Here is a 26,346-nt window from a genome sequence, read left to right as displayed (position 1 = left end):
GTCGGTGGTGATGGGAGCGGTGGACAGATCCGCTTGGGATGGACTCCATAGCGCCGCGAGGACAACTACTATGACCACTTTAGTAGTCATCGTAGCCTCATCTGACACCTCTCGGTCCACGGAGCGATTATACTTGTGATACGCCTCAAATATGTCGCTTGACTTGGTAACTTGACTCGTTCACTTCAATGAAAAACAAAATACACCAGCACTGCCGGTGACAAGCAAAAACAGCTTAATCAATGTTTAATTTGATATTTGTCATAATTTGTTTTGCCGAGACTAATCGTGGCGCAGACTGTAATAGTTGCGTGGTTAAGAAAGCTACTAAGTGCGCTGCGTCTGTAACTGTAATTTCATTATTAGGTTCAATAGTCCACTACCATTGTTATGGTGACATTAACATGGTGTTATCGGACATTACATCGGACGAGTTGTTACATCGCTGTACTGTAGCATATATAACTCGAAGGATATCATAGAATTGTCATGTTGAGCACAATATACTTTAGGTGTCATCGACATTTCAGAATATCCCAGCTTAGATTTACTCATGTCTACGATGTCGTACATTACATGTCGGCCACAACGGGGCTAAAAGACCAAACGTTTCGTGTGAGTGGAAACGTATAATTGGAAGTCATCCCGAAGGAAATGTTAATCCTTTAACATCTACAAAAGTAACAAATTGGACACAACAGAGCTTTTTGCATTGCAGTTTTATTTTTGAGCACTAAAGAAATCTACACTTTTGTAAAACATTTCTATTATATGTGTGCGGTGATAAACTATGGAACGATTTAACAAAAAAAAGTTAACCATTCGTTAGACTAAACACGCCTATATTGAAATATTTTGAAAGAAATAAGCATAAATTTGCCAGCAAGTAATTCCACAAAGTATTGAAAGTCAATCTTAAGAAACAATGTCAAGCAAAACTCGTGTTCAATGCCTTGCACTTAGACATAACATAGTCTCTCCACAAAACAAGGATGTTCCATAATGAAAGAGTTGTACTTCACACATGCAGTCATTTTGATGAAAAAATCTTTAAATGGTGTTTTGAGTAATTATGAATTACGTTCTTAAACAGTGGATTGAAAGAATTCAAACTATTACATGGTTGACTTTTATTTGCACTTCTGTATATCTGTCAGGCTATAGAATCGGTGAATATCAAATATCATTTAGCGTCATATATGACTAATTTGTGTGCAAAAGCAGTATGCAGCGAAACAGCCTACAATATCAAGGTAACACGCCTAGTCAGGAGATGGTCTTTACTCGACGTCAAGGTTGATGAGCTGCTGATATCCCGGATGTACCCGCTTCAAGCGCCTCACTTTGACAGCGAGCAGAACTGCAGCGAGGGTGATCACCACAACAGATCCTCCAATTAGGAGGGCCGCTCTCTTCCCGATTCCTTCTGGAAGTGAAGCACAGGTACAAAAAGATGATTCCAAAGTTTAATATGACATATAAAAACAACTAGTTTAACGACTAACAGAAGCAATACTAATTGCATTTTTTAAATGTAATATTTTTTGTCGTAACGACTAACAGAAGGAATACTAATTGTATTTTTGAAATGTTACGTTTTTTGTCGTAACAAATGGAGAAAAGAAGAAAAGGAATCCTGTTCACCTCACTTTAGATACATTTCAGCACCAAGGACAGGCCTGGCCATTGCTGACTTTTCATTACAGCTCGTCCAAAGATATGCTCATATTCCATCTACGGATGTTCTGACGTTAATATATGTCTTATTTGTATTGGATACCATTTAGAGGTCAGTTACAGTTTGATTTTAAACATTGTAAAGTGATTATTCGTCTGTTGCCTACTGGGCAATGATTTCATAATAGCATGATTGGTTTATATCTATTTCCATGATACATTCATCTGAGCAACACAAGGTGATAGGTGATTTAAAAAAGGTGGTTCAAAAAAGGGGCAAATAATACACTCACCCTGTTGGAAATCAGCATCAAGGATGATAGGGCCGCGGGAGATCACATAGCGGCTCGTCATGTCATACTGGTCCTCGAGCGACCTCTTGTGATAGTGATTGGTTCCGCGCATGCATCCCTGGAATGTTTGGGGAACCATATATGACCACTTTGTAGAATATTCCTTAAAATGACCACCTTTAATTTGACTCTCCAACTGCAAGAGCCTGTCACATTAAGCATGACCAATTCATTAGTTTTTATGACATATGCAAATTTTAGAAGAAAAAAGTTAATAACATACCTGCGCACACCGGGACCCAGTATCAGTAGCATCGCACACCTCCACCTCACACCGGATGTGAATAGTCGTCACTTCCTGTACGAAGCGGAAGGCCTCTAAACTGAACCGCTGGGTTGCCGGATCAGCATTGGTGTACAGTTGAAGGGTTTCGTCCGAGGCACAACTGTAGAAATTATAAATTGGTAATTATTTATAGTTTGTCCTATATGGCCTTTCTTTATGATGCGAGAAATGCATTTTAATGATCTTTCCGTTCAAAACTAGTTATAGCTTTTCTAAACAGAAATAATACTATTCTTCTCTAATGCTAGGCCTCAAATCTATGAGACTATCAACAGTTGCGCGTGGGCTATCTACAACAAAAGTGCCCGGAACGAATAAACAATGGGGAATAAAAAAAGACGCTATGGAACATAGTTACCTTCGCTGAGAAGGTTATTCGTTGATGCTTGTCTGTGTGTCTGTTAGTGAACACGATAAGTCGAGAACGCCTGGATGGTTTGTTGTCGTAGTTGGTGTGTCGGTGTGTATGTGGGAAAGCTCAAGATGATTAGATTTTGGGCGAAGTGCTTTGCATAATTAACGAGAAAAGTGTAAAAATGTGTTATATTGTATGAGTGTATACTAGCTGGGTGCCAGCTGGAACGTGTTACTGGTGTAGGGGAAGTGTTACTGGTGTAGTAAGGAGATATTGGGCCAGGGGATTTGACTGTTCAAATTAGCTTGTCACGTAATAGTTAGATCCCGAGACCTGGGCTTCTAAGTGGATTTGGCACCGCCCACCCGAGGAGTTTGTTGGCTCCCGAGCTAGGGCAGAAGGTTATGCATAGGGTAGCGTTTGTATGTATAAGAAGACCAGCATAACTCAAGAATGCCTGGATGGGTTGTCTTGATATTTGGTATGTTGGTAGGTCTTGGTGAGACCTGAAAATGATTAGATTTTGGGCCCTCTAGCGGCTTGTTATAGTACTGCAGCGGAAATTCCTGTTTTGATATCTCATGTTTTGGATATGCTATGGAACCGACTTTTGAGTGGTAGATAGCTCTTTGGATAGAGAGTAAAAGGTGTCGGTTTGGACACCCTAGCGGCATTTTCTGGGACTGCAGGAGCAGGTTTTGCTTCAGACTGTGAAAGGGAATAACTCAAGAGGGACTTGATGGATGGTCATGCTTTTTGCTAAATGGATAGCTTGAGTGATGATTTATATGAATTAATACTTATTGTGCAAATCAGTATCTAATTTGCATAACTGATGATGAAAATTGATACATCCTCCAAATTCCATGATAGGACTCTCAAACATGTGACATGACTGAGGAAGAGAGAAATTAATATCAACTATGCAAATGAAGACCTCTTTTGCATAATTAATGAGATATACATTGTGTGTGCAAAGGACAGGACAAGTGAATTTAGTGGGTTAGTAATACATGTATTTACATATATACAGGGACTTGAAGCGTAAGACACTACAATGTACATTCATATAAATGTATAAGCTCACCCGTCCTGTATCAGTGGGTACTGTAGGGAGGTGTTACGTCCAGATGTAGCCTCGCAGTGCAGGGCGATCACGGACAGCTGTCGGGCGTGGCCCTGCACCTGCAGCTGTAGGTACATCCTGTCACGCAGGTGATAATGTACCGGGTAGTCAGGTGCGGTGTACGGCTTCAGGTAGCTCTGTGTGGTGAACAGGTCCAGCCGGATGGACAGCTGGCCGAACCCTTCATCAACAAACTCCAGTCCGCCCGGGATGGGCAGGAACTCAGACAGCACGGCCTCGTCACGCTCGTACTTACAGCTGGGGAGAGAGGATCGAAGTATGTATTATAAGCCACTTCACAGATCCGATTGCGCATGTGTATGTAGTATTGCATAATGCATTGTGGTCTAAGATCTAAATTGAAGGCTCCCAACATGTAAACAGTCTTTTGTCTCGAATGCTGCATGGCCTTTTTGATTTTTGTTTTCGTCTCATGGGCCTTAACCTACACTGTACTTGGTCACTATTGAATTAATGATATTGACCTCATTACCAACGAAAAATCAGCTCGTTTGAGGGTGATGTTTAGAACATTTAATCCAGTCTTTCACTATATAATTGCTGGACTATGAATCAAATTTTATTCAACTAAGATTTTTTCTATGAATCAACAATGTATATAATGAAAATGAAGGTAATTTCCTTTTTTGTTTCCGTTTGAACTCTTAATTCTAATTAACGTTTATGTATCGTGAAATCTTTACATCAATATAAAGGTCACGAAAAAAGAGACATTGCACATACATGGAGTGGATGACGACATCAGGATCTCTAGTGATGACGCCATCGTGGGTGAACAGGAGGCTGACACTGTTGTAGAAGATGACGTATTTTGCGTCAAAGGTCACCTATGCGAAATTGGAAATTTCAATGAGCTTGAGTAGGATGTTACGATGTTGCACAGTTAGGTGTTGTTACTGATAGTGACCAGGAAATGCAGATAATATTTTTCAAAATAAACAGTAAGCCATCTTGCGCATATATTATTCAATGACCAAAAACATGATAGACCTTGCAAATGTCTATGAGACTTAGTTGGTTGTGACCTAGAAATGCAGATACTTTTTTCAAAGTAAACAACAATAAGCCATATTGCACATATTCTTTTCACTGTTCAAATACATGGAGTAATAGAGTCCTCGCCTTTGTCCCGCACTGATAGAGCTCTGTACGCAGGATGTAGTGGGTGCCGTTGAAGGTAGCTTTACAGCTCGGGTCCGGGTCCCAATGTATCCCGCTGGTAACCACGTGAGCCAACCGGTCGGCCGGCAGGGCTAACTCCATAAACTTATTGGTGCAAGTCGGGGCCGTCTCAGATTCTGTTAGATATACAAGTGTTGGTAATACATGCAATATAGCCGGCTAGCCGGCTGATAGTTACGGGGTTGGCTGATAGTTACGGGTTGGCTGCAAAAAGTGTATTATTTAGCCCCCCAAAAAGCCGGTTCAGAGCCTGCAACGGAGGCTAGTTATAACAACAGTAAAATTAAATCAATCCCTGTGCCAACAAAATTTCTTAGGTCGGCAATTGCAAGCTTTCGGTATTTCTAAGCACAACATTACAACGGTGTGGAGGTCACCTCTTCCTTTAGCAGAGGCACACTTTCCGTTCATTTTAAGCAAAGTGGTCATTCAATAAAAGCTTCAAGAAGTGTGCGGATCATGACAAAAGTTTTTGATTACGAGGCAGTACGAGATCCTTCACATTCCTATTTTGATTTCTAGTATCTCCCACTTCATCTTTGACCAATCATTCTTTCATTACATTTGAAACGGATTGTACATGACGATACATAGTTGCAGACAAGGAGGTCCCAGTCAAACACCAGGTTGGCAGGACAAGGTTTGTGTGCGGGATGAGGGTGTCCCGCACTGCACTGGTAATACATGGTACAGTCATGCGGGTCTGGGTACAGACCGGCCGGCTGGACAGCACAGTCTATGGGGAGGGGAGGGAAGTGGGTAAAGAGAAAGGTATAAGAAATGTAGTAGTGTAGTCAGTCAACTCGAGTGACCACAGCACAAAATCTAATTCTATTTAGCCTTAACGGACATACCAACATAAAACCTACCGTACGAGAGCGGGTCTAGAACACCTGTCATCGTTGTGTGTGGTTTGACGGGTGTCAGAGTGGTAGGTTTGGTCGTTGCTTTGGTTGTACCGTGGGGGTGTGTTGCACCGTGGATGGTTGCTGCACCTTGGGTGGTTGTACTTAAGGCGGGAGGAGGGAGCGGCACACAGGTACTGTCAAAGGTCCCTCTGTAGCTGACACCACTGCTAACAGGCCAGCCCTGGGTTAGAATGTATGCAAACATTATTAACTATAGTGTAGTATTGTATTGTATGGTATAGTATAGTATAGAATAGAATAGAATAGTATAGAATAGAATAGTATAGAATAGTATAGAATAGTATGGTATAGTATAGTATATAGAGCTACGTGTGCTGTAAGGCACTAATACGTACATTGATCGTGCTGATAATATTGCATCATTGATAATATGGTATCATTGCAGAAATTAATTGTTATATAAATATATTTACCCGTTGTCCCATTAATGCATTGCTGCTATGAGCCCACACTTTTGCATAAAGATAATAAATAAAAGTAAGGTGAGCACCCACGGGTTTTAGATTCAGAAGAATTCCTCCGGCGTTTTGGGCAGTCACGAGTTTCTCAACTTCCGCTGTCAGGTTGTAACTGCTGTAAATGGGCTTTGATATGGAGAACTCGATGTAGTCCTGTCAAGACATGTACTATATTATCATACGCTGTTGTTATATCTACTCAATATGCAGGCAAACGCATTTGCAACACTATGGAAAAACAAGAACACATGAGGCAATACTATATATTCCTGACGCACCATTCTATTATCAACATCATTATTATCATCTATCGGCCTGAGATGTTATCAACATACTGTCTTAGAGTATTAGCATTCATTGATGGTCTCTACTGCTATTCATAAGTTAGACTAGTTTGCTAGAAATTGTTTGATAGGAGCAATACTTAGACGTTCATGTATATACAAGTTTCCAATTGTACCTGTTGCACTTGGCGCGCAAGTAAGTTCCTCTATATACATGCATATTTGCAGCAACATCAACACGGAGATAAATTATATGAATTGAAATGAAAAAGACACCACAACGATTAGAATAGCTTGACATAACCACCCTTTCCTTTCTTTCCTTATGATACCTGTCTTTATAATAAATATAAAGAAGCCTTTAAAAGAAAAACTTTTTAACCAACCTGCCCTCTTTGCAGTATCTTACATGATGCCACGTACTGCGGAGATATGCCAGCATTCGTCAGTGCAGTCTTAAGTGCTGGATGAAGCGCGCTTTCTGACACGGAATGCTGACCGACCAGGTTTGCAAAGTTGACACCGTTGAACAGCATCATTACGACCATACTGATACAAACATTAAAACAAAATCAGTGTTGTTTTCTCTTTAAAAAATTGGGCAACATGTACTTACCCAAAAGTTTGGGGTGGTGCCGTACTTTCATTAAAGTAGACCCGTATGTATAGACCAACAGATACGTAAACAGAAAAAAAGAGGCAAAGGGCATTGAAAACTCAACAGAATGTCTTCTGGGATAATCTTTTAGAGCTGGTGGGTATAAGTTACTGGGATGTGATGACATTACGAGCTATCAGAAGAGACGCCTGAAGAACTCAATCGACGTCAGTCCTGAGATGAAACTTAAGAACGATTGGAAAGCTGCAAAAAAAGAACCAAGCAATAGCAAAAGCAATAGTGTAATCTCATTATCCAGTGGTTTCTTTGTGTGCCCATATGTTGATGGTACCTGTACCTGTACCAAGACGTAGCAAGACCGAAGTTCAGAAAGAGCTTCATGGTTGTAAGTACAGAATCTAAATGCATGCCAAATGCCGACTGGACCGTTTGAAATTTCGACACCTTACTACCAAACTAAGCTCCTCGCGAGTCCCTACCTCATGGGACTGACCTAACCAGAAATGAATGGGTTCTACTGGGAAGAGCCAGGAGAGGAGTAAGTAGAACTAGAAATTACCTGCTGAAATGGGAACGGATGAGCCCGGCCGCGAAAGTCAATGTGGTCATCTAAACCAAACAATGCGGCAAACATTCTCCTTGTGTGCGAACTGGGTCCAAATGTCGTCAATCAACATCTACATAATGCCCTTAACTGGCAAGAGTACTGACTGCAGTACTAGGACAACAAAAGATGATGATGATTATGACGATGATGATGGTTATGGCTTTGTGGTTTGTGATATTATGTTAATCTATCTGGCAGCCTAACAACATACGATGCAATTAAACGCCATAACTGTTTTTTTTGTTGTTTAAAGTGACTTACTCCACGTAGTCCTCGGGATCTGCTGATCTGAACATGGCGGGGTCCCGGTGTGGTCCGATTGTGAAGTTCTGTCTCCAGTTCGTCTGCTGCCGCAGCAGGGCGATGGATTCATGAGGAGGAGGACTGTTCATCTCACCTTGCAGCATGAACTCTATGGTGTTCTGTCGTTGAAGGAAAATTGCATTGATTAAATGCGAAATAAAGGGTCTGGATAACGTTTTTATCCGAAACATTGGTCCCGATTTTACAGGTTTGCTGGCTTTTAATTGATACAAGTGTAACAAATATCTGTCTTAGAGGTCGACATGAACACGTTAAGAGAAGTCAGCTACAATCTCACCTCTGTCACATTTTCCGGGAAGTTGATGGCCTCTTGAGTGACGTTGGGAAGCAGCTGGACGACCCTCAGGTACAAATTCTCCTTCAGCTCTTCCTGCTCGTCACGTGACAGCTCTGTCAGGTTGACACATGGGAAGAACACAGAGACCGGAAACCTCGAGAGAGAGGCAGGTCAGGGAGAAACCGGAAGTAGTATTTATTCAAACAATTCATTTCAGTAAATCGGCATAACCGGAAGTAACAATAAAATCCATGCAGAGAAACGGATTCCTTATTTATTGCATTCATTTCGTTTTTCGTTGTACACTCGCGTCTAGAATAAAATGGGCTTAAAGCTTACTTTTCCCTGCTTAGACAGATCTCTGTACAGACAGGGAAGTCCATCTCCTCACACCAGAAACAACGCGAGAGAGCGTTGCAGGTGATGTTGTCTGATCTATGATAAACGAGATATTGACCTTTTGTGTGGAATAAGATGAAGAAGTGTGCCGGATTATATACACACTATACATCATCAAGCATTTTTGGAGTAAGTGCATTGTTCATGATATCTATGTAAATTAGCTAATGACCTTGAACAGGAATATGCAATACTTTATGGCTTGTGAATGTTGTAGGTGGCGCTGTAGCCTTAAATACTGTATGTTTAAACGTTTGTAATTACGGTTCATTTTCACTAAGTCTCCGGGCATGAGGTTGTTATGAATTCATTGTCATTTCACTCACAGTTTTCAGTCACAAATTGTTGAGTATTGGTCTAACTAGAACATACTGCAGCCATATGTAATGATCATGAAATTACTAGTGCTTCATTCTTCAGATAGTTTTACAAGAGACTGACATACTGTGCGCTACATTTCTCCTCACAGACATCCACCTCCGGCTCAGGTGGGTAGGGTGGTCCTGGTTCCCGAAAGGTCAGGTCCTTAGGAGGGGCTAAAGGTAGGAATGTATCACCAGTACACTCTTACCATTGACTTTACTCTTTTTAAAATAAGTTAACCAGGGAGCATTTGCAATCTTTTAAAAAAAATTTCCCATCATAGGACATTAATACTTTTACAGAGTACCATATATGCAAATATGGACCATAGTTAAGAATTTCATACTTGTGACATGTGTGAGTTAATTAAAGGTGCGTCTATCCCGGCATAGATCATTTAGATATTGAAGTCAATTACATGATTGAAATACATCATGGAGATTTGAGGTCTTAGAAGTCTTGTTAGACAGGTTTTCATCCAAAGAAATGAAGAATTGGGTAGAGACGATTTGCTCCCAATATTGCTTATGTTTTATCGTACTTACGAGGGCAAGGGATGTCGGACAGAAGATGTAGAATTCTATTGCTACAGGACTCGTAGTTCCATACGCAAACGCAGGGGCACTAAAACAAGGAGTCAACATAAACATGCTTGTTACATTGAAATCTCAAAGACAGACTGCATTAACCCTCAAACCACCGTAGCTTTTTTACGACTAATCTTACCGTATGTGGTCAAAACTGACCCCAAAATATTTTCTACAAATACAGCTTTTTTGGTGACTCTTTTTTTTATTTGTATACATGTATAGTTCCATATATCTATAAGGGACAGTTTGACATTATTAGGTGGGAATAATTTCTGCTTATTATCATAATTTATGCAAAAAGAGGGAACATCGTCTTTTGCAACTAGCGCTATTCAGACAAGTTGGCTCTTTTGAGGCCTGCGTCAACACTCGATGTAATATTGCATCTGAATGGCTTGCGCTAGAAGAACCAAACTTGGTTACCTTTACTAAAATTTTGTTGGCAACAATTTAAAATAAATGAAATAAGTAATGAATGTTCTCTTGTTACCATGGCAACCGGATTCTGGGAGCAATATTTGAAAAAGGTCCCTAATTTTGGATTTAACAATGTAATTTTAGGGTTGTCTTCTTAAATTGCACTTATTTTCTAATATCAATACCATCTAATGTAATTCGCAATAACTTTCACGATTTAATTTTCATAATTTATGCAAATTTGATTACGTCATCGGTCCAAATCTAATATGGCGGAGGATATAATTAGATTAGCTATAACCGGCTATTTCAACCTCAAATTTCATAATTTCCATGTTTATTGTAACAGAAACAATCTTAATATAAACGTCTTACTCTTTTTTTATTGTGCTTTGAGGTTATTTGATGAAAAAATGCATTTCAAAAAATTCAAGATGGCGGAACCAAGATGGCGGATTTCACTAGTGGTAGCTAGATATGAATGAAATTTTCATTACGTCATTTCGACGTCGTTCCTGTTCAAATTGACAAATAACGTCTTTGGATACATTATAATTTATCATGCAGAATTTCTATCAACGTTTTATCGTGTACCTTTGAGCTATATGGAAATACCCAATTCAGTTGTTTTCACCAATAAAATCACATAAATGACGTCATAATACGTCGCAACGTCAAAAAAATTTACGTTCATTAAATTTTTTGTTTTTTTCACGTTTCTACAAAATGATATTTTGTTACTATGATCATAATCATCCTTGTCATACATGTTACAAGATGATGAGTATCAAACAATCGGGAATATGAGTGCAGATTTTGCTGGGGTCAGTTTTGACCCCACTGGACCACTCGTAATCTTTCTAGGATAACTTCATCACCAATGAGCCAATCTCAGTAAAAACTTGTGAGAAGTTATAAGACATATATACAAACAAACTCATAGGAGGAATTTTGGTTTCGACTAGAAATTTAGAAATGGCACATGTTGATATACGCCTGGGGTCAGTTTTGACCCCATACGGTGGTTTGAGGGTTAAAGGAAAACAATCTGATCTAGCAAAAAACAGATTCCTTGCCATACTATGCTACCCAAAAATGTGTAGCCATATGGAATGTCAAAAAAGAAGACTTGAACCAGCTCGACCTTGATAATCGTATTTTTGTGATTATCATCAAGTTTTCTATAGCTACCTTTATGACGGTTTTTATCTAAGAATCTGCACGATGTTTATCATTGTAGACGTTCAGGTGGTATTGATATACTGCACTACACAGGTGTACAGATACCTACTCTTTTCTGCTTCTAAGGCTCTGAGATATTATGAGAGTCACCTGACAAACTTGCCCATCCTCTGCTAACGTAGTGCATGTCTGACAAATATCATTGCATGAACAGTTCTGCAAGAAAACAGGGAACGTGTTACTTGTCAGTCACATGTATTAGTTTAAATCACTACAGACCCACCAACCGACCAGTGGCCCTCCCAAACACACCCGTCCATACGAGCACAGAACCGCCCACACAACCTACCAACCATCTACATAAGTCAACAAACAAACAAACAAACAAACAAACAAACAAACTAACTAACTAAACAACTGACTAACAAATAAACAACCCTATATTTGGATTGTCCAAACTCAAATCAAACTAATAGTTGTATCCAGGATGGATAATAATCGATACACCTCATTGAAATCTCAATGTAATGCTGTCTTAACTTTCGATCCTCTTACAATATAGCAAACATAATTTGCACTGTTGCATGAGGCGGCAAGTACCCAGGTTTGTTTAATCCAAAACTGCCTGTTGGACCGAGAATCTGTAAATAATGTACAAAGAAAGGAGTGGATATCAATATCCCAAGCTTTTGACACCAAACCGGTTAACAAAAAACTCAATTTTTGCACCCCAAACGCGAGACAAGTCATTTCCCACTGCATGCGGAAAAGACGTCAAACCATTTAAATGAATCAATTAGATACAGATTTAGAATAGCTGTTGTCTCATGTTTAAGTATACACAATTTAGTCATGGATTTGCAATAACGTTATTTTTCATTAATCAGTATCATAAAATGATACACTTTCTGAGGTAGAATTTCAAACAGACGTGCTGTTACGTGATGTGAAAGTGCTGATGGTGGGCATATTATCTATTGATGTAACCATCTAGTTCCTCCCCAACAAGCCAAGCAAGGAAAGCTGTACAACCTCTCTGTTGTTAGAAACCTGGTTTCCGCCAACTGTGATAGGACGGTCATCACAGTGGTAGGTATGTCGGTCGTTCAGGGTGAGAATGAAGGTGTTGGTGCCGTTGATGGGATACAGGGCGAACTGGTAACACGGCGGGCCGGTGGTGACCTCCAGGCCGATGAACCCAGTTGTGTCGAAAAACAACTGGGAATTTAGGGTAGCATAGTTGCTGCACCATTCCGGCTGTAGAGGAAAACGTGTTTTGCATTGAACTAATATTGGAATTGAACGAACGAGCGATAATACACGTGAAAAAATTGACCTGTTAAATACAATGTCATAATAACCTCTATTTCTGACCACACAGAAAGTAACCATGTAAGGCTGGGATGTCACTGCAGGTATGAAACTGAACCATATATCAACCTTTTGCAACAGAAATAAGAATCTCCCAGTGTGCACATTCTACCATGTACAAATGAATGTAGATTCTGATTTCGCTAACCTTGAGGTATTCTCCTTGGACAATGAGAAACTTTGCCAACCAAGGGAACCTGTGAGTCAGGTGATCGTGCTCCATGTTTCGTGTGTTGTTGAATGCTGACATATAGTCGGCAGTTGTCTTATCCAAAGACTCTATGAAATATCTGTAGAGTAATAAAAGACAGGCAGGTGGATTATTGCATATACATGAGGCAATCAATCTGATTATTATAAAACATATAAGCCATTATTGAAGCTCTATGCATGGGCTAATGTTTTCAACTCAAGATCAGAAGCACTAGTATAGTCTGTTATATTAAACAATCCAAATTATCAATGTAGATAAACGAAACAACAAAATATGCGATGGATTGTTTCTGAAAAGAATAAGATGACAATACAGAAGTGTAGCCAGTAAGAGCTTGTTCGGAGATGTAATTAGGTACATAGAATCTTGAGGGACACAACTTACCCAGTATCGTCTAACAGGAAGCAGTCATACTCATCAGATAGACATTCAGGAATCTGTAATGATATGACAAATAAATGAAATGCTATCAGTGCAGCTTATTACAAATTGAAGATGTATGATAGTTGCTAATTTCTTTAAATCCTTTAATATGTAGTTTTCCTGATTAATATTTGTATAAGGTTTAAAGAAAATTTATATCTAACATGACGTTTAATAACGACATTGCAACTAACCTCAGTGTACAACATGGAGTAGTAGTACGTCTCCGTGATGTCAGCTGCAATGACTCCCAAGACCTCTGCTGTTCTGCAAATAAGTAGCTCTGGTATTAATTTCATTTTCAAACAAAAATAAGGAATAACATACCTCCTCTGGTTAAAGGAGGGAATACATTTGATGATTACAAAAAGATACAATTTTTCGCCAAGAGACATTTTGAGCGTTAACTTTGTTGATTTCTGGTTTTATCTTGTCTCATTACCTCCACGAAAAATGACAGCATTCCTACGAGCTTCTTAGATTATTGCTGGCCTAAATATCTGAAAACGTTGACAGGCAAGCAGCCAGCCAGCCAGCCAGCCAGCCAGCCAGCCAGACAGACAGACAGACAGACAGACAGACAGACAGACAGACAGACAGACAGACAGACAGACAGACAGACAGACAGACAGACACACCCAGGCAGGCACACTAAAACAATGACCCAACTTTTACTTAGGTAACAAATTAATTGATATGTACTTTGTGTGGGAGATGACCCTGCTGATGGTGACCATGTTGCCGCCGCCGAACGGACTGGGAACCGGACGGGAGAAGGTGTAGTCTTCAGGTCGGCTCAGGGCGCGAGCATACCTACAGAAGTGTAAAGTAAACGTTAACATTTTTTGCAGCTTTACCCCACTTCTGCTTACTAAATTTACAAATGGAGCTGTCGTACAAGTTCATCCTCACCGTTGTTAAAAAATATGATATTTTGCAGAGGGGGCTTTTCTTATACAATAACGATAATCGTACATTTCAATGTTAGTAATGCTGTTCCTTTTTCTGCGATAATACACACCAGATTTATCAAAACTTGACGTCCCAACGATATAAAAAAAACTCACCATGTCTGCCGGGTGGGGTCATACCGCTTGTCCGTAATGATTCCGGGGAAAATCCTAAACACACCGTTCTCTGTTCCGAAGTATCTGTAAAAATGTAAAAAGATAGGACAATTGAAAATCATATAGCTAAATAAAAAAAAAATATGTTAGTGATTCTAACGATTCAAATCTTTGCCATAGGATGCTGGCCGTAAACAGACTGCTTACTTCTATACGTTAGTATAATGTTACATGACTACACCCCCCTGCCAAGTTGCTTTGGTTTGATTCAGTTCAACCTGCATTTACGATAGACATATTTCCATGTCGATTGGCCTCCTGACCGTCTTACCTCCAAACAGATTCTATTCTATTCTCCCTCCAGTATTGTTCGATCTCTGCCGACAGGGTTACATCCGTTAGGATGCCATCTCTGAGACCTGGACAAAGAAATATTTAAAGTTCCTCGAATAGATGCATGTGTATTGTTATACTTGCCATCGTTTTATTTAGTACTGGGTACATGTTGAGATGCGAGAAAGATTGTCATTATTATCAGAGCTTGACTCGGGGGTTTTAGACATATATTTGCAAACTATCTGAATTACAATCATATCAAACGAGGCATTGCTTTCTTTTATTCAGAATGTAGATTAATACTTCACGTTTCCTGTCGGCTCGCAAATTGGACGGATGTCCCCTAATCCTTAACGTCTTCCCTCATTGGCTATCGCCCTTACCCCCCCACTTGTCCTCACTCCCTACCTCATTCGTCGCTATCACTTCTAGCGCACGGTTGTGACGTGCGCACGACTATCCTATAACATGTCTGTCCAGTTTGTGAATAGACAGGAAACTTAGTTCTCTTCGGAGTTTACGGAGAAGAGGATTGCAAAAGATTTCAAGACACTTTACAGCTTTATACCCGAGAGTATACGTGGGATCTGTTTTTGATGTTGTAGTTAACCAAACAATATAAGAATGTTCGCGGGAAAATATGACAAATTAATACATTTTTTTCTAAATGCAGTTTGGAGAATATACATATATTTTAAGATATTATTAAAAAAGCATATTCCCACCTGGATTGGCCATTGTCCCGGTAAAGTCGTTGATGAAGAGTTCGATGTCCACCACGTCGTCAAACGTCTCTAAGGTGTTTAGGTAGTTGATGGGATCAGCGAAGGCCTCTGGTGGGAACTGTAGGTTTAACAGAAGAGGGGATGTTTGAGAGCAGTTGTTAGAAAAAAACAACAACTATGACCTGCATAAGGTATTGACAATTGTTTCCCCTCGACATTTAGCAGGTCGAGAATGGAGGCCTTCATACTGACTAAATTGTAATCTCCAACTCGGAGATGTCTAATGGCAAAATCGTGACATTTTTGTAACTTTACTTTTCTGTGACAAACGGCCCATATCAAAATAAGACACAGGTATTATAGAAGCCATGATTAGAAGTAAGAGGTTAGTCTGACTCTATTTTATCTAGAATATACAAAGAGGATAAGTTCGCTTTTCATTATTACTGCGAATGGATAATTCAAAGTTATCACTTTTACTATGCTATAGTAAGATATACAATGGTTTTGAATTTTTGATAATCTGTTGTCTGATATCTCATTGGAATGTTCATGTGTATAGCCATACCTTGATAGTTGACTCATCAGGTGTGGCGAACTCGCCATACAGACTGCAGAACTCTGTGTCACCGGTGGCGTTGTTCATGTACAGCAGGTCCAGTCGGTGGTACAGCGCTTCTGTACCGTTTTCAGGGTTTACCTGTAGCAAGATACAAACAAGCGTTTTGATATCAACGTTATTCCACTTACTTTCATCCGTACTGTACCTTTGCTTCGAACCAAACGTTTCTGGTCATATTGTTTCAAACCTGTGATTGCATTTATATATTTGCTGCCAGCTTATCACCAAAATAATGTGCCGAAATCACTAATAATGATCAAATTATTATATATATAATGCAGACTTTGGATGTTCTGATCCCAAAACGTTAGCTGCTTGTTGTATTCTATATAATATTATTTGTCTCGCAAGAAGCTATTTCATTTCCATTTTGGCCACTTTCAGATATACCAAGTCTAACGCAGAGTAGTGAAAATTAGAAACCTGAGTTGGGATGGCTATGGTCTCGTCGTCTTCAAACAGACAAAGAACCACGCTGTACTTGGTGTCAGGAATGGGTTCGTAGTAGAAGGTTGCAGCTTTCTCTATGGTCACGGCTCCGTCGAACTGGGCGTTTCCACGAGCAATCGGGACTTTCACCTGAGTGCGTAGAAAACAGAATACAATGTTGCGACAAGTACTGCAATCACTAATGATGTCACATGGGTGCGATTTGTTTTGTTTTTAATTCAAACTTAAACCACGCCTTGAGGACCTCTGTTTGTGATGAAATAGAACTAAGAAAGAAATATCTACATATGCTCCTAACTTTAACACCATGTCTTCCTTCCATTATGGACATGTGCATATCAGGGAAATAAGCTTGATTAAAAACATAGAACCATAAAGGACTCAGAATGAAACACTGCTGACAAAGGAGTTGGCAATACCGATATTAAAAAATCTTTACCATAGTATAATAGTCTCCTGTGTCTCCGTTGAGAATCTTAGTGACCTCCCGTGACCTAAGAGCTCCCTCCATCGCCTCCAGACCGAGGAAAGTCGGTTCTGACCTCCACTCCGTAGGTTTGGGCAGGTTTCTGTGGATGAGGACTCGGCCGTCTGTGGAGGTATGAAATAATCATCCTTATGCAAGTGTATTCACCTGATCAAAATGCTGCCACACAGAACTATGTGGTTCTAAAGGTTGATTTACAAGACTTAGTACATTCTATTCTACGGTACTATCAATCATATCAAATTATCTACTACAATAAAGATCGGTGATCGCATAGGTCTAGCAAAGATCGTGAACAGGAAGAGTTGCAATGACTTGCAGCATTTTAGATAAAGAGAGAAACCAATGACAGTTGTCTTAGTACACACCGACATGCGACGAGAATTATGATTTTGCAATCTTTGAAAGGAACCATAAGGGATAAAGACAGTGGTTAAGAAAACAACACACATTTCCTACACCTTTACCATGCAAACTGCTGCTCACCTTCTCTGTCCACCAGGAAGGCGTAGGAATATTTGCCGATGTTGAAGTTGGCGATCTCATGAAACACGACGTTCATGGAGATGTCAATGGCTGTCACACCGAAGAACGTATCGGAGGTGTCGATGGTGGGGAGGGCGGCATTTATCACCAGACCTTAATTGAATAACATTAGGTGTATATATGGTGAAAGAGCAGCCACCAGTATTGCAGTCACCAGCACGATGTGCGTACCGGAGAAAGGCGTGCTGTATTGATAAGCAATCTTGCTAGTCCTACTTGATATCTAGACGTTTAGAGGAGCTAATTATAACCACTATGATAGTCTCTAAAAGACAGACATTATAAGCAACAGAAGGTTGCAAAACGTGTGGAAAAATTGGAACTGCGATTGAGTTATATGAATAAACTATAAATTCTAAAACTTCCGCCAATGCATTCTTTAGGGAATGTTTTTTGGCAACACCATGTAGGCAGGCTCTTTACTGGTTGGGCCATAAAAAGGCGCTGCTTTGTGTAACACTATTACAGCTTTGCATTGACGTGCCAAATAAGATTTCTGAATGGTGTCATAAAGATAAATCTGTCACAGTCTTAATCGATCATTTTAAAAAGCTTTCACTACTCACAAAAGAAAAGAATGATATGCTTAGACCGAGGAATAGATTCATGTACTTTGCCATTTCGTATGTAAGTGAATGTATGCGTGTGGGTTATTAGAAATATTGTTCAGACCAAGGTGCTCGTCGTTGGTTGGCACAGAGTAGGTCGGCTCAGGGTCGGATGAGAACGGGAAGAAGTCGTAGTAGCTGCCCATGATGGTCTTCAGCTTGTCGCCCTCACTGTCGTCTGGGGTTGTAAATAGCAATAAAACGCATTCAAAACATCTCGGAAAAGCCTATAAGTATGTCTCAAATATTAACTACTAGATGTTGATATGTATAAGTCTTTTTCCATTCTTTCGTGATTTATATAGATGCAATCACGCATGAGCAAGGTGATTTTTAGGTGTCCACGGACGTGAAATACTTTCTACATAGCATTTTGAAAAGTAAACAAAATCCTGACACTCACCTATGTACTCTGTTCTGCCAACCGGTCCCACACCTTGGGGATTCCTGTTTGCACTGAAACATGATCCGTAGTTTTCTTGGGTGCAGTATCGGTTCTGACGTAGAAACATACAAAGAACATTGTTTTACACATTGAGTACAATTACAAGCTATTGCTATTAAAATTCGCCGGTAACTATGATTCAAACTTACCACCCTAATAGCATCGCATGCTTTTGTATACAGAGCATTCTGACTAACTAAAGTCCGTTACCGTCCACTCCACAGCTCCCGGGATCTGTTGGTTGTTCTGGTCTGCGATGGTGGCGAGGAAGTCTAAGGCCGGCAGCTTGACCCAGGGGTTGTTGGGGTCGTTACCCCAGCCACTACTGGCCCATTGCAGATTGGCACCCAGCCCGTAGGTGAAGATGTGTACAGAACGCTCCTATGTAGAGTAGTAAACCAATAAAAAGTTTCAATTTGGTTGGGTTACGAAAGAACGACGTTGGGAAACAGATGGAATTTGAAAATACTACTCTGCCCTTAAGTATACGCATATTAACACATTGGAAGGGAGTGATATACGGACAAACCATTAGATCTTGGCCTTTTGTGATGTCATCCAATGAGAAGTAGGTGTCGGTTGGCTGCCCGTCGGTCAGAAAGATGATGATGTTGTAGCAGTCTTCAAACTGTTCCTGTTAGATTTAAATCGATGGAAAGAAACGCGAATGATCCAGTTTTAAACCTAATTGGTCCGTTACTTCAGTTTCTTTGCACAATTTAGTAGCTTCTGATTTAAATTATACACAGCGTTATTCTAAGAAATGGTTGCTTACCGGTTTCTTGTTTTTAGCCTCATGGAACATGTCGAAGGCTTTTCTGAATCCTTCGGCGTACACAGTAATGGCTGGGGAGTACAAATCAGTCATGAGGTAGATATGAAATCAATATTAATTTTATAACTTGTTCAAATAATGTAAAGGTCCAATTCTTTATGATAACCTACCATCTCTGATAATGTGACAAATACATTGCCAACCATATCTACCTGACTTAAGTTTCCTAGATAAAATAGAATATTCCCAAAATTGTTACTCAAGCAACTGGATACGATTTTGAAGCAGTCAGGCGTTTCAGAAAGTATCTGCTGTCTTTCGTCAGTGACTAAGGAAAGGATTGGGGAACCAGGTTTTATACCCAAACTCTGAATAAATATGAAAATGGTAATTTTTTAAAAATTCAATTTCAGACTTGGTTGATGATGCAAAAGTCAATTTTCTAACTGAAAGTGTTTTTGACCTGGTCCATTTTAACTGGAGGTGCCTCCAGAAGTGACCGCTCTCGTACGGGGGGTGGGGGGGTGGTAGGGGTGGTTAAAAAAAGTCCATTATGGCACGGTCCATTTTTGCATGGGGAGGGCTATGGGCGATATATGCTGTATTTCTTCGCAAATGTTGCCTGTCTAGTTGTAGTTACGTTCTTCACATTTCAGTCTGTAAATGACATTGGCTTTGATGTCCTTTTCAGGTCGTTTTTTTGGTCTAACAGATGAATGAGATTTGAAGTAAGTGCCAATAACTAACCTAATTAACAGATCTATTTAGAGTTTTGGTATAAAACCTGGTTCTCCAAACCTTTCTTTAGTCACAGACTGGTTGTTTTAAAATTTCATCCAGTTCCTTGAGTAACTATTTTTGCCCTACCTTATAATCTGGATGTATAACCTTCATCAACGTGAAATCAAATGCTACTTACTCTCAGGCACACGTTGGTTGATGAAGTCCTGCATGATCCCGATGTTAGTTGGGTTGGCTTCTCCAAGACTGTCCCCAAGACAACCTTCTGGTGCCTCTGCCCGAGCACTGAACGATACCACTCCTCCCTAATAGTATCGAGAAACAGAAAGTTCAAAACGTCAGAACTGTTGATTGATGTTTTCTACTCTAATCAATACAAGCATATAATGTGCTATTCATAATGGATTAGAGGTTATGTTATTTAACTCACCCAGTCTCTCGGTGTGAGGGTGTCCAGTACCGTCAGAGCTGCCTGTTTAGCCAGGTTGATTCTGTTCTGTCCCTCAGGGGCATCACGAGGCTCCTCCATGGATCCGCTCACGTCCATCACGATAACTACGTTCTTCTTCTTGGGTGAGGCGGCGCTGACGTACCAGTTCCTGTGACATGGAATGCATAGAGTTGATAAAGGCAAAACTTTTGCAGCATAAATGTGTTGTCATGACTCTCAGGAATCTATATCTATATCTATCTGTCTATCAATCTATCTATCGATCGATCGATCCATCCATCCATCCATCCATCTTTCTGTCTTTCTATCTATCTACATCTAATATGGATAGATAGATATATTAGATAGATTGAAAGATACACATATATATATATGTATATATGTATATATAGATAGATAGATAGATGGATAGATACTATTAGATAGATATATAGATATATATAGATATATATAGATATAGAGAGATAAATATATATATAGATAGATGGATACACAGATAGATACATAGATAGATATGTATATATATATAGATTGATAGATAGATAGAAAGATAGATATAAATATATAGCGATAGATAGATATACATATATAACGATAGATGTATATAGGTAGATAGATAGATAGATAGATAGATACTATATAGATAGATAGATAGATAGATAGATAGATAGAAAGATAGATAGTCACTTTGTTAGCAAACGAAATGACTTAAGTATAAAGATGCCCATGTTAAGTACGTTCATACCTGAACCTGTGATCGTTGCCCTCACATGACCTGTCGTTCTTGGGGAACTGGTGATACTCGCCCTCCTTGGCACCATAGTACTGCCAGGTCGCCCCGGACATGTCGTGTATGTTGGAATTCATGGTGTCGTAGACGGTAGGTCGGATTGTGTTTTCACCGGTACCTACATAATGTCTTTATATTGTTAGGCTTGTGTATAATTTACCTGATATGAAGATTCCATTAGTTTCGAACATGATACGTTACTACCTTGCTTATGACAGGCATTTGTACCTCTACATCTTCGAATTCTGGAAGATCCGTTGTATGTACAATCGAAAATTATGTTATATTGCCAATGATGAACCCTCGCCTGCATGGAACTATTTCTATGAGACAGGATACATTTTAAACGCGCGGCAAAACATTCAGCAAATACCTGCAGTAAAAGTAGCGCAGCTGTCGTTGACGATCTGCTGCAGGAACCTCGGGTCGTACTCCAGCTGGCCGAGGTTGTCGCAGCAGTCAGAAGCAGGAGCGCCCCCTGTCGGACCCTGTGCATGGGAGGCTTCAATCTCAGCCTTGTTCCTGTGCAGGATGTCCCGGCACATCTTCAGCCGGTCTCCTGCTGCCTGGGTCAGCCGATGGAGCTGGGTCTTGCCGTCAATCTACAAGGTCAGTTTGCATGAATAAAATTGTTTCCCTCTTATTCCCGAGATGTAAACTATTGTAGTAGAAGAGTAGTGTTGTAAGCGTCACATTTTGACCTCCAGGATGATTTTCAAAGTATAAAATCAAGAGGCTAAAAATCAAGTGTGATTTCTGTTGATCCTAAAACTTTGTCATATATGTATTTGAATGATAAAATAAGCCGTAATTTCCAGTACAGAAAAGTGTTTCATTTACTGTATATGGTAGGTAATATTTACCTAAAAGATAGCTATACCCTGTTGGATTTATATGTACATTGGCATGGTAAGTGTGCATCTGTGCTAGTAAAGAATATGTCTATTTCTATGTGAAAATAGCGAGAAATGTCCCCACAATTATTACACATTACATAGATATATAAGAGGTGTAATGAAACAAGTTTTTAATGAGTGCATGATAAAAATGCAAAGGTTCAGCGATCATTAAGTGAGCTTTGCACAAGAATGGTCGGGTGCCATACTTTTGAATCATACCATATTTCACACCGCATCTTCTTTCATGGAGTTACATTATGCATGTGTTTATAACTTTATATATTTTCATATAACTTTATATATTTATATATCCATCCATAACGGGGGTAACGCAAGTTTACCTAAATCCGATGAATACTCCTGTAAATCATCTATAGCCGTTAATAATAACCTTTATAAAGAAGCTGTTGTTCCATCTTGGGTTGAAGAGAGTGCTAAGTATGTTAACTTGTCTAAGCACTAAACAATCATTACAAATCGGCCGTTGAGTGCCACACAGCACAAAGCGCATTGTTCCAGCGAGCGAACACCGTAGATAAAATCCCTCCAATGTCGAGGTTAATCTGTTCCATTCTGAGGTACGTGGAATTTGAACGCTTACAACACGAGATCTGCAAAACGGAATAATTTCACACTGTCCAAACCTACAACATCATCTGCAACAAAGTCTTTCCTGTGCCGGTGCACAAAATCGTACAATACTCTTCCACATCATATCAGATTATCTGTGCCATCTCATATTTAACTAATGGAAGTTGTTTTTTTACAATAAACAATTTCGAAAGATTTTGGCGGCGTCGTCTTTGAATGCAGGGTTATCGCACATTTTCAGACTTGTTCTGTATACGTCAGTCTCTCAAGATTGCATTTCTGTCAGTATTACCGATGTTGCATCTAACATATATTCCTAAATACCCCGTTTTTTTTAATTGCTGGGTATATGTAACCCTGCGGATTTAGATAAAGTAGCGTTACTAAAAATCTATTTAAGTGATAAGGTAGCATAACACAGTATTTCTCCGCGACCCCCGTGGTCATTAGTAGTTCGGGTATAACGTAGTGCGTCCCAGAATTTGAGGAAGGTGTAGAGATTTCTTTGTGCACGTCAGCGAGGCAGAAACTGTGGTGAATTGTAGAGGAACACGTCAGTTTTGAGTCTGCACAAGCGGGATTACGATGTTTGTTTCGCTTGGGGTCAACCTGGATATGGTTACCGCCAGCTGCTGTGCGTCAGCTGCAGTATGATGACCTCCACCGGGGGTCAAATAAAAGTGGCTGTTAAAAGAGGACGAGCAGGCAAACTTTAGCTCATTTTCACATATATTGCAGATTGTACCCTAAAGACAAACATATTCGATTCTTGTAATTTCCTTGTGCACTCTGCTCAAATTTTAAGGCGTCAAACCTACTCACTTCGGGGTCCTTAACCACGTAAATCCCCATAGGCGAAATATTGTGTTAATTCTGCTACCTTTAAATTGAGTTGAGTCAGCAGCACACGAAACAACACAGCAAGCCTAAAGATGAGTAACATAACATAACTTTTGTAACTTGTACATCACGGAATTAAAGATGGCAATGTTTCCCCAGCTCTGCAATGTGGTCCGGATAGGATTAAAACCATTGTTTTGATGGAAATCCCCTCGAGAGGGTACTGTGTAATTTTTCAGAACAGTAGTTGGCTGCACAGACAGTCACTTTACTTAACTATACAACACACGGTGCCTGATGGAAACAGGTGAATGCTATTATCAACCTTTGCCCTTGATTTGCCCACAAACACTGACATGTTTACCCAAAGCTGGATGCCAGAGCACTCAACACCTCAAGGCTGACATGAGGCTCAAATATGCCCATTTATTTTCTAAATAAGTAAATTCTATATGATCTTTTGATTAAGTGATAAGGCTTAAAAGACTGTGGTATAGGGAAAAACATCAACAGGTTAGCGTTAAGGTTTCTGCCACATGCCTTCCTCACTTAGTTGTTCTTTTAAATTTGTTATCTAAAGCACAATACCAGATTGCGATAGAAAAACAGAGTTTGAAATATTTCCATGAAGTGAATACCTGCATTCATGAGGACCAATAATCCTAACTGTCAACAGAAATCTAATATCGATTAGTGCTTTAACCTAAGAACAACCCAGGCAGTTTGCGGGAATGAGATTTCCTCCCTGGCTAAATTGGTTTTTTGACTTTTCATTGTTTTCTCATCAACAGATTCAGAAAGAACTGTAGCTGTACTGAATATTGACAGCTGGTCAAGAAAGAATTCTAAATCTGATTTTGGACCAAATGGATAATTTTATCGAATTTCATTGCCCTTAATATAAATTTTCAAAGATAAAATACAGCACTTACATAACACCGCAATAAAACTATGTTTATCATGTGCATAATGATCAAAGCTACAAACGTACGTTCGCAAAAATGGATACCTATGTAGTGGAGATAGTTATTTGAAAATGATCTGTTTGATTAGGTAAAAACTATTATTTTTAATAACTACAGATGATATTAAGTAGATATCAATTGGTGCGAGTGTACGTGTGTAGCTTTGATCATTATGCACATGGAAAACATTTCATTGCAGTGCTATGTACCAAAGTGCTGTATTTCATCTTACCTTTAACCTAAAGTTTGATGACGTCATCCATATCATATGGTTCATTGCTACATGTAGTAGTCGGGGTGCAAGTTCGGCTATGTCTAACCTTGGCTTAAGTGGACATAAAATCCAAACCAAACTAATAATCCTATGAATTTTCTTCTTGTAAAGCCTTTAATTTGTGCAAGTTTTACACTTTTCGTCGTTGGTTAGGAACAAGTTGGGTTGTGATATTTCCAAATTGGTCAAAAAGACCTATTCATTAGCTATATTGGCGGAAGAAATCATGTGAATATCTTGGCATCAAAGGTCATTTTGGGCCATGTTTGCATACTGGCTGGTCGGGAAATGACAATGGCTTCTTCTTCTTCCAGCTTTTGAATAGGCACTTAAATAAATGATTTTTCAATGCCCTTTTCGGGTGTTTTTCACAGTAAGTTACTGCCATTTTTGCATTGCAGGAATTGTCAATGAAACTCTAGACTGTACCTACCTGAATCTCGGTGAAGTTGAGCTTCTCGTCGTACGCCTTGACCAGCTGAAGCGCGCCCGTTTGTGACTCGGCGAACTTCACCATCTTACGGCTGACCTTGGGGATCCATGTGGTGGTGATGGGAGCGGTGGACAGGTCCGCAAGGCACATGTCCTTTATGGCCATTAACAAGATTAACAAGACATAGAGACCCATCTTGTATATCAGTATCGATATTTTGCAGAGAAAAGGATTGGAATAATCGATCGGAAGATTGATGCATTAACGCCTTTGACAGGCGTGCCCTCTTCCGTGGGGCCCAACAGCAATCATCGATGCACCTAACTGCACGGCTATTTATTGTCCTCGCTCAATCTATTTCAGGGTATGACATTCCACCGATGAATGTTGTCAATGATGTATTTTCAGATAAACAGGTACAAAACATAAACGCCATAAGTCTCCCCTGAATGGTATCTAAGCTACAATGAGTCATACATTCTTTGTTACTATTTGCAATGTACTTGATACAGTAAGCGTCGTGACAAATGACATAGATTGTTCTGACGGGATTCAGGTTGTCGTAACTGACTTAGCTTGTCGTGTCCGACGATTTAGGTGTTTGATTGTTACCAAATACTTCGGCATTCCGTGTTTAAGGCGAAAACTGCGATGTATTCAAGTACTGTTGTCAGCTCATACGAGCTGTTAATTTCTTCCATAATCATAGCGTAGTCCACAATATGCAAAAATAAAAACGGCAGAACACTTATTATGAGATTCGTATCTTTCTACAAAACTGCGTTGTAGATGCTGTCGATGCAATACTGCAATTCGACAAGGTGGTACCATCGACACCTCGATG

At 39.7% G+C, this 26,346-nt stretch overlaps 2 protein-coding genes across 2 annotated transcripts; both read right to left on the bottom strand.

Annotated features, from left to right (window-relative positions):
* Positions 1–1,280: 1,280 nt before the first annotated feature.
* Positions 1,281–4,801, bottom strand: LOC136434879 (ZP domain-containing protein-like). Its single transcript, XM_066427972.1, has 6 exons — positions 4,793–4,801; positions 4,542–4,645; positions 3,759–4,055; positions 2,254–2,416; positions 1,971–2,088; positions 1,281–1,426 (listed from the first exon to the last, which is right to left on the bottom strand). Exons 1-6 carry the CDS (start codon positions 4,799–4,801, stop codon positions 1,281–1,283), a joined length of 837 nt encoding a protein of 278 aa, XP_066284069.1.
* Positions 4,802–4,858: 57 nt separating this feature from the next.
* On the bottom strand, positions 4,859–25,780 carry LOC136434864 (VWFA and cache domain-containing protein 1-like). Its single transcript, XM_066427946.1, has 32 exons — positions 25,503–25,780; positions 21,874–22,102; positions 21,456–21,618; positions 20,690–20,858; positions 20,438–20,564; positions 19,519–19,589; positions 19,273–19,377; positions 18,954–19,124; positions 18,702–18,795; positions 18,363–18,476; positions 17,631–17,783; positions 17,097–17,248; positions 16,631–16,786; positions 16,154–16,285; positions 15,586–15,703; positions 14,856–14,943; positions 14,525–14,608; positions 14,160–14,270; positions 13,652–13,724; positions 13,419–13,471; positions 12,969–13,110; positions 12,500–12,706; positions 11,600–11,665; positions 9,806–9,884; positions 9,343–9,433; positions 8,838–8,933; positions 8,499–8,652; positions 8,159–8,319; positions 7,058–7,220; positions 6,424–6,540; positions 5,870–6,089; positions 4,859–5,116 (listed from the first exon to the last, which is right to left on the bottom strand). Exons 1-32 carry the CDS (start codon positions 25,695–25,697, stop codon positions 4,905–4,907), a joined length of 4,266 nt encoding a protein of 1,421 aa, XP_066284043.1. The 5' UTR covers positions 25,698–25,780; the 3' UTR covers positions 4,859–4,904.
* Between the last annotated feature and the right edge of the window lie 566 nt (positions 25,781–26,346).

Source organism: Branchiostoma lanceolatum, chromosome 5 (genome assembly GCF_035083965.1).
Source record: "Branchiostoma lanceolatum isolate klBraLanc5 chromosome 5, klBraLanc5.hap2, whole genome shotgun sequence".
NCBI classification, from domain to species: Eukaryota; Metazoa; Chordata; class Leptocardii; order Amphioxiformes; family Branchiostomatidae; genus Branchiostoma; species Branchiostoma lanceolatum.
This window is presented reverse-complemented; position numbering and strand designations above follow the sequence as displayed.

What these genes read in the sequence shown, in the direction of transcription:
- LOC136434879 (XM_066427972.1), bottom strand. An exon ending in GATGTCGTCATCCACTCCAT is followed by an intron (nt 4,056 to 4,541) that starts GTATGTGCAATG and finishes CTCTCTCCCCAG; the next exon opens with CTGTAAGTACGAGCGTGACG. An exon ending in TGATGCTGATTTCCAACAGG is followed by an intron (nt 1,427 to 1,970) that starts GTGAGTGTATTA and finishes CTTCACTTCCAG; the next exon opens with AAGGAATCGGGAAGAGAGCG.
- LOC136434864 (XM_066427946.1), bottom strand. Translation starts at nt 25,697, where the DNA reads ATGGGTCTCTATGTCTTGTTAATCTTGTTAATGGCCATAAAGGACATG. An exon ending in CTGCGCTACTTTTACTGCAG is followed by an intron (nt 21,619 to 21,873) that starts GTATTTGCTGAA and finishes GACATTATGTAG; the next exon opens with GTACCGGTGAAAACACAATC. An exon ending in TCCAAGGAGAATACCTCAAG is followed by an intron (nt 12,707 to 12,968) that starts GTTAGCGAAATC and finishes TTTCCTCTACAG; the next exon opens with CCGGAATGGTGCAGCAACTA.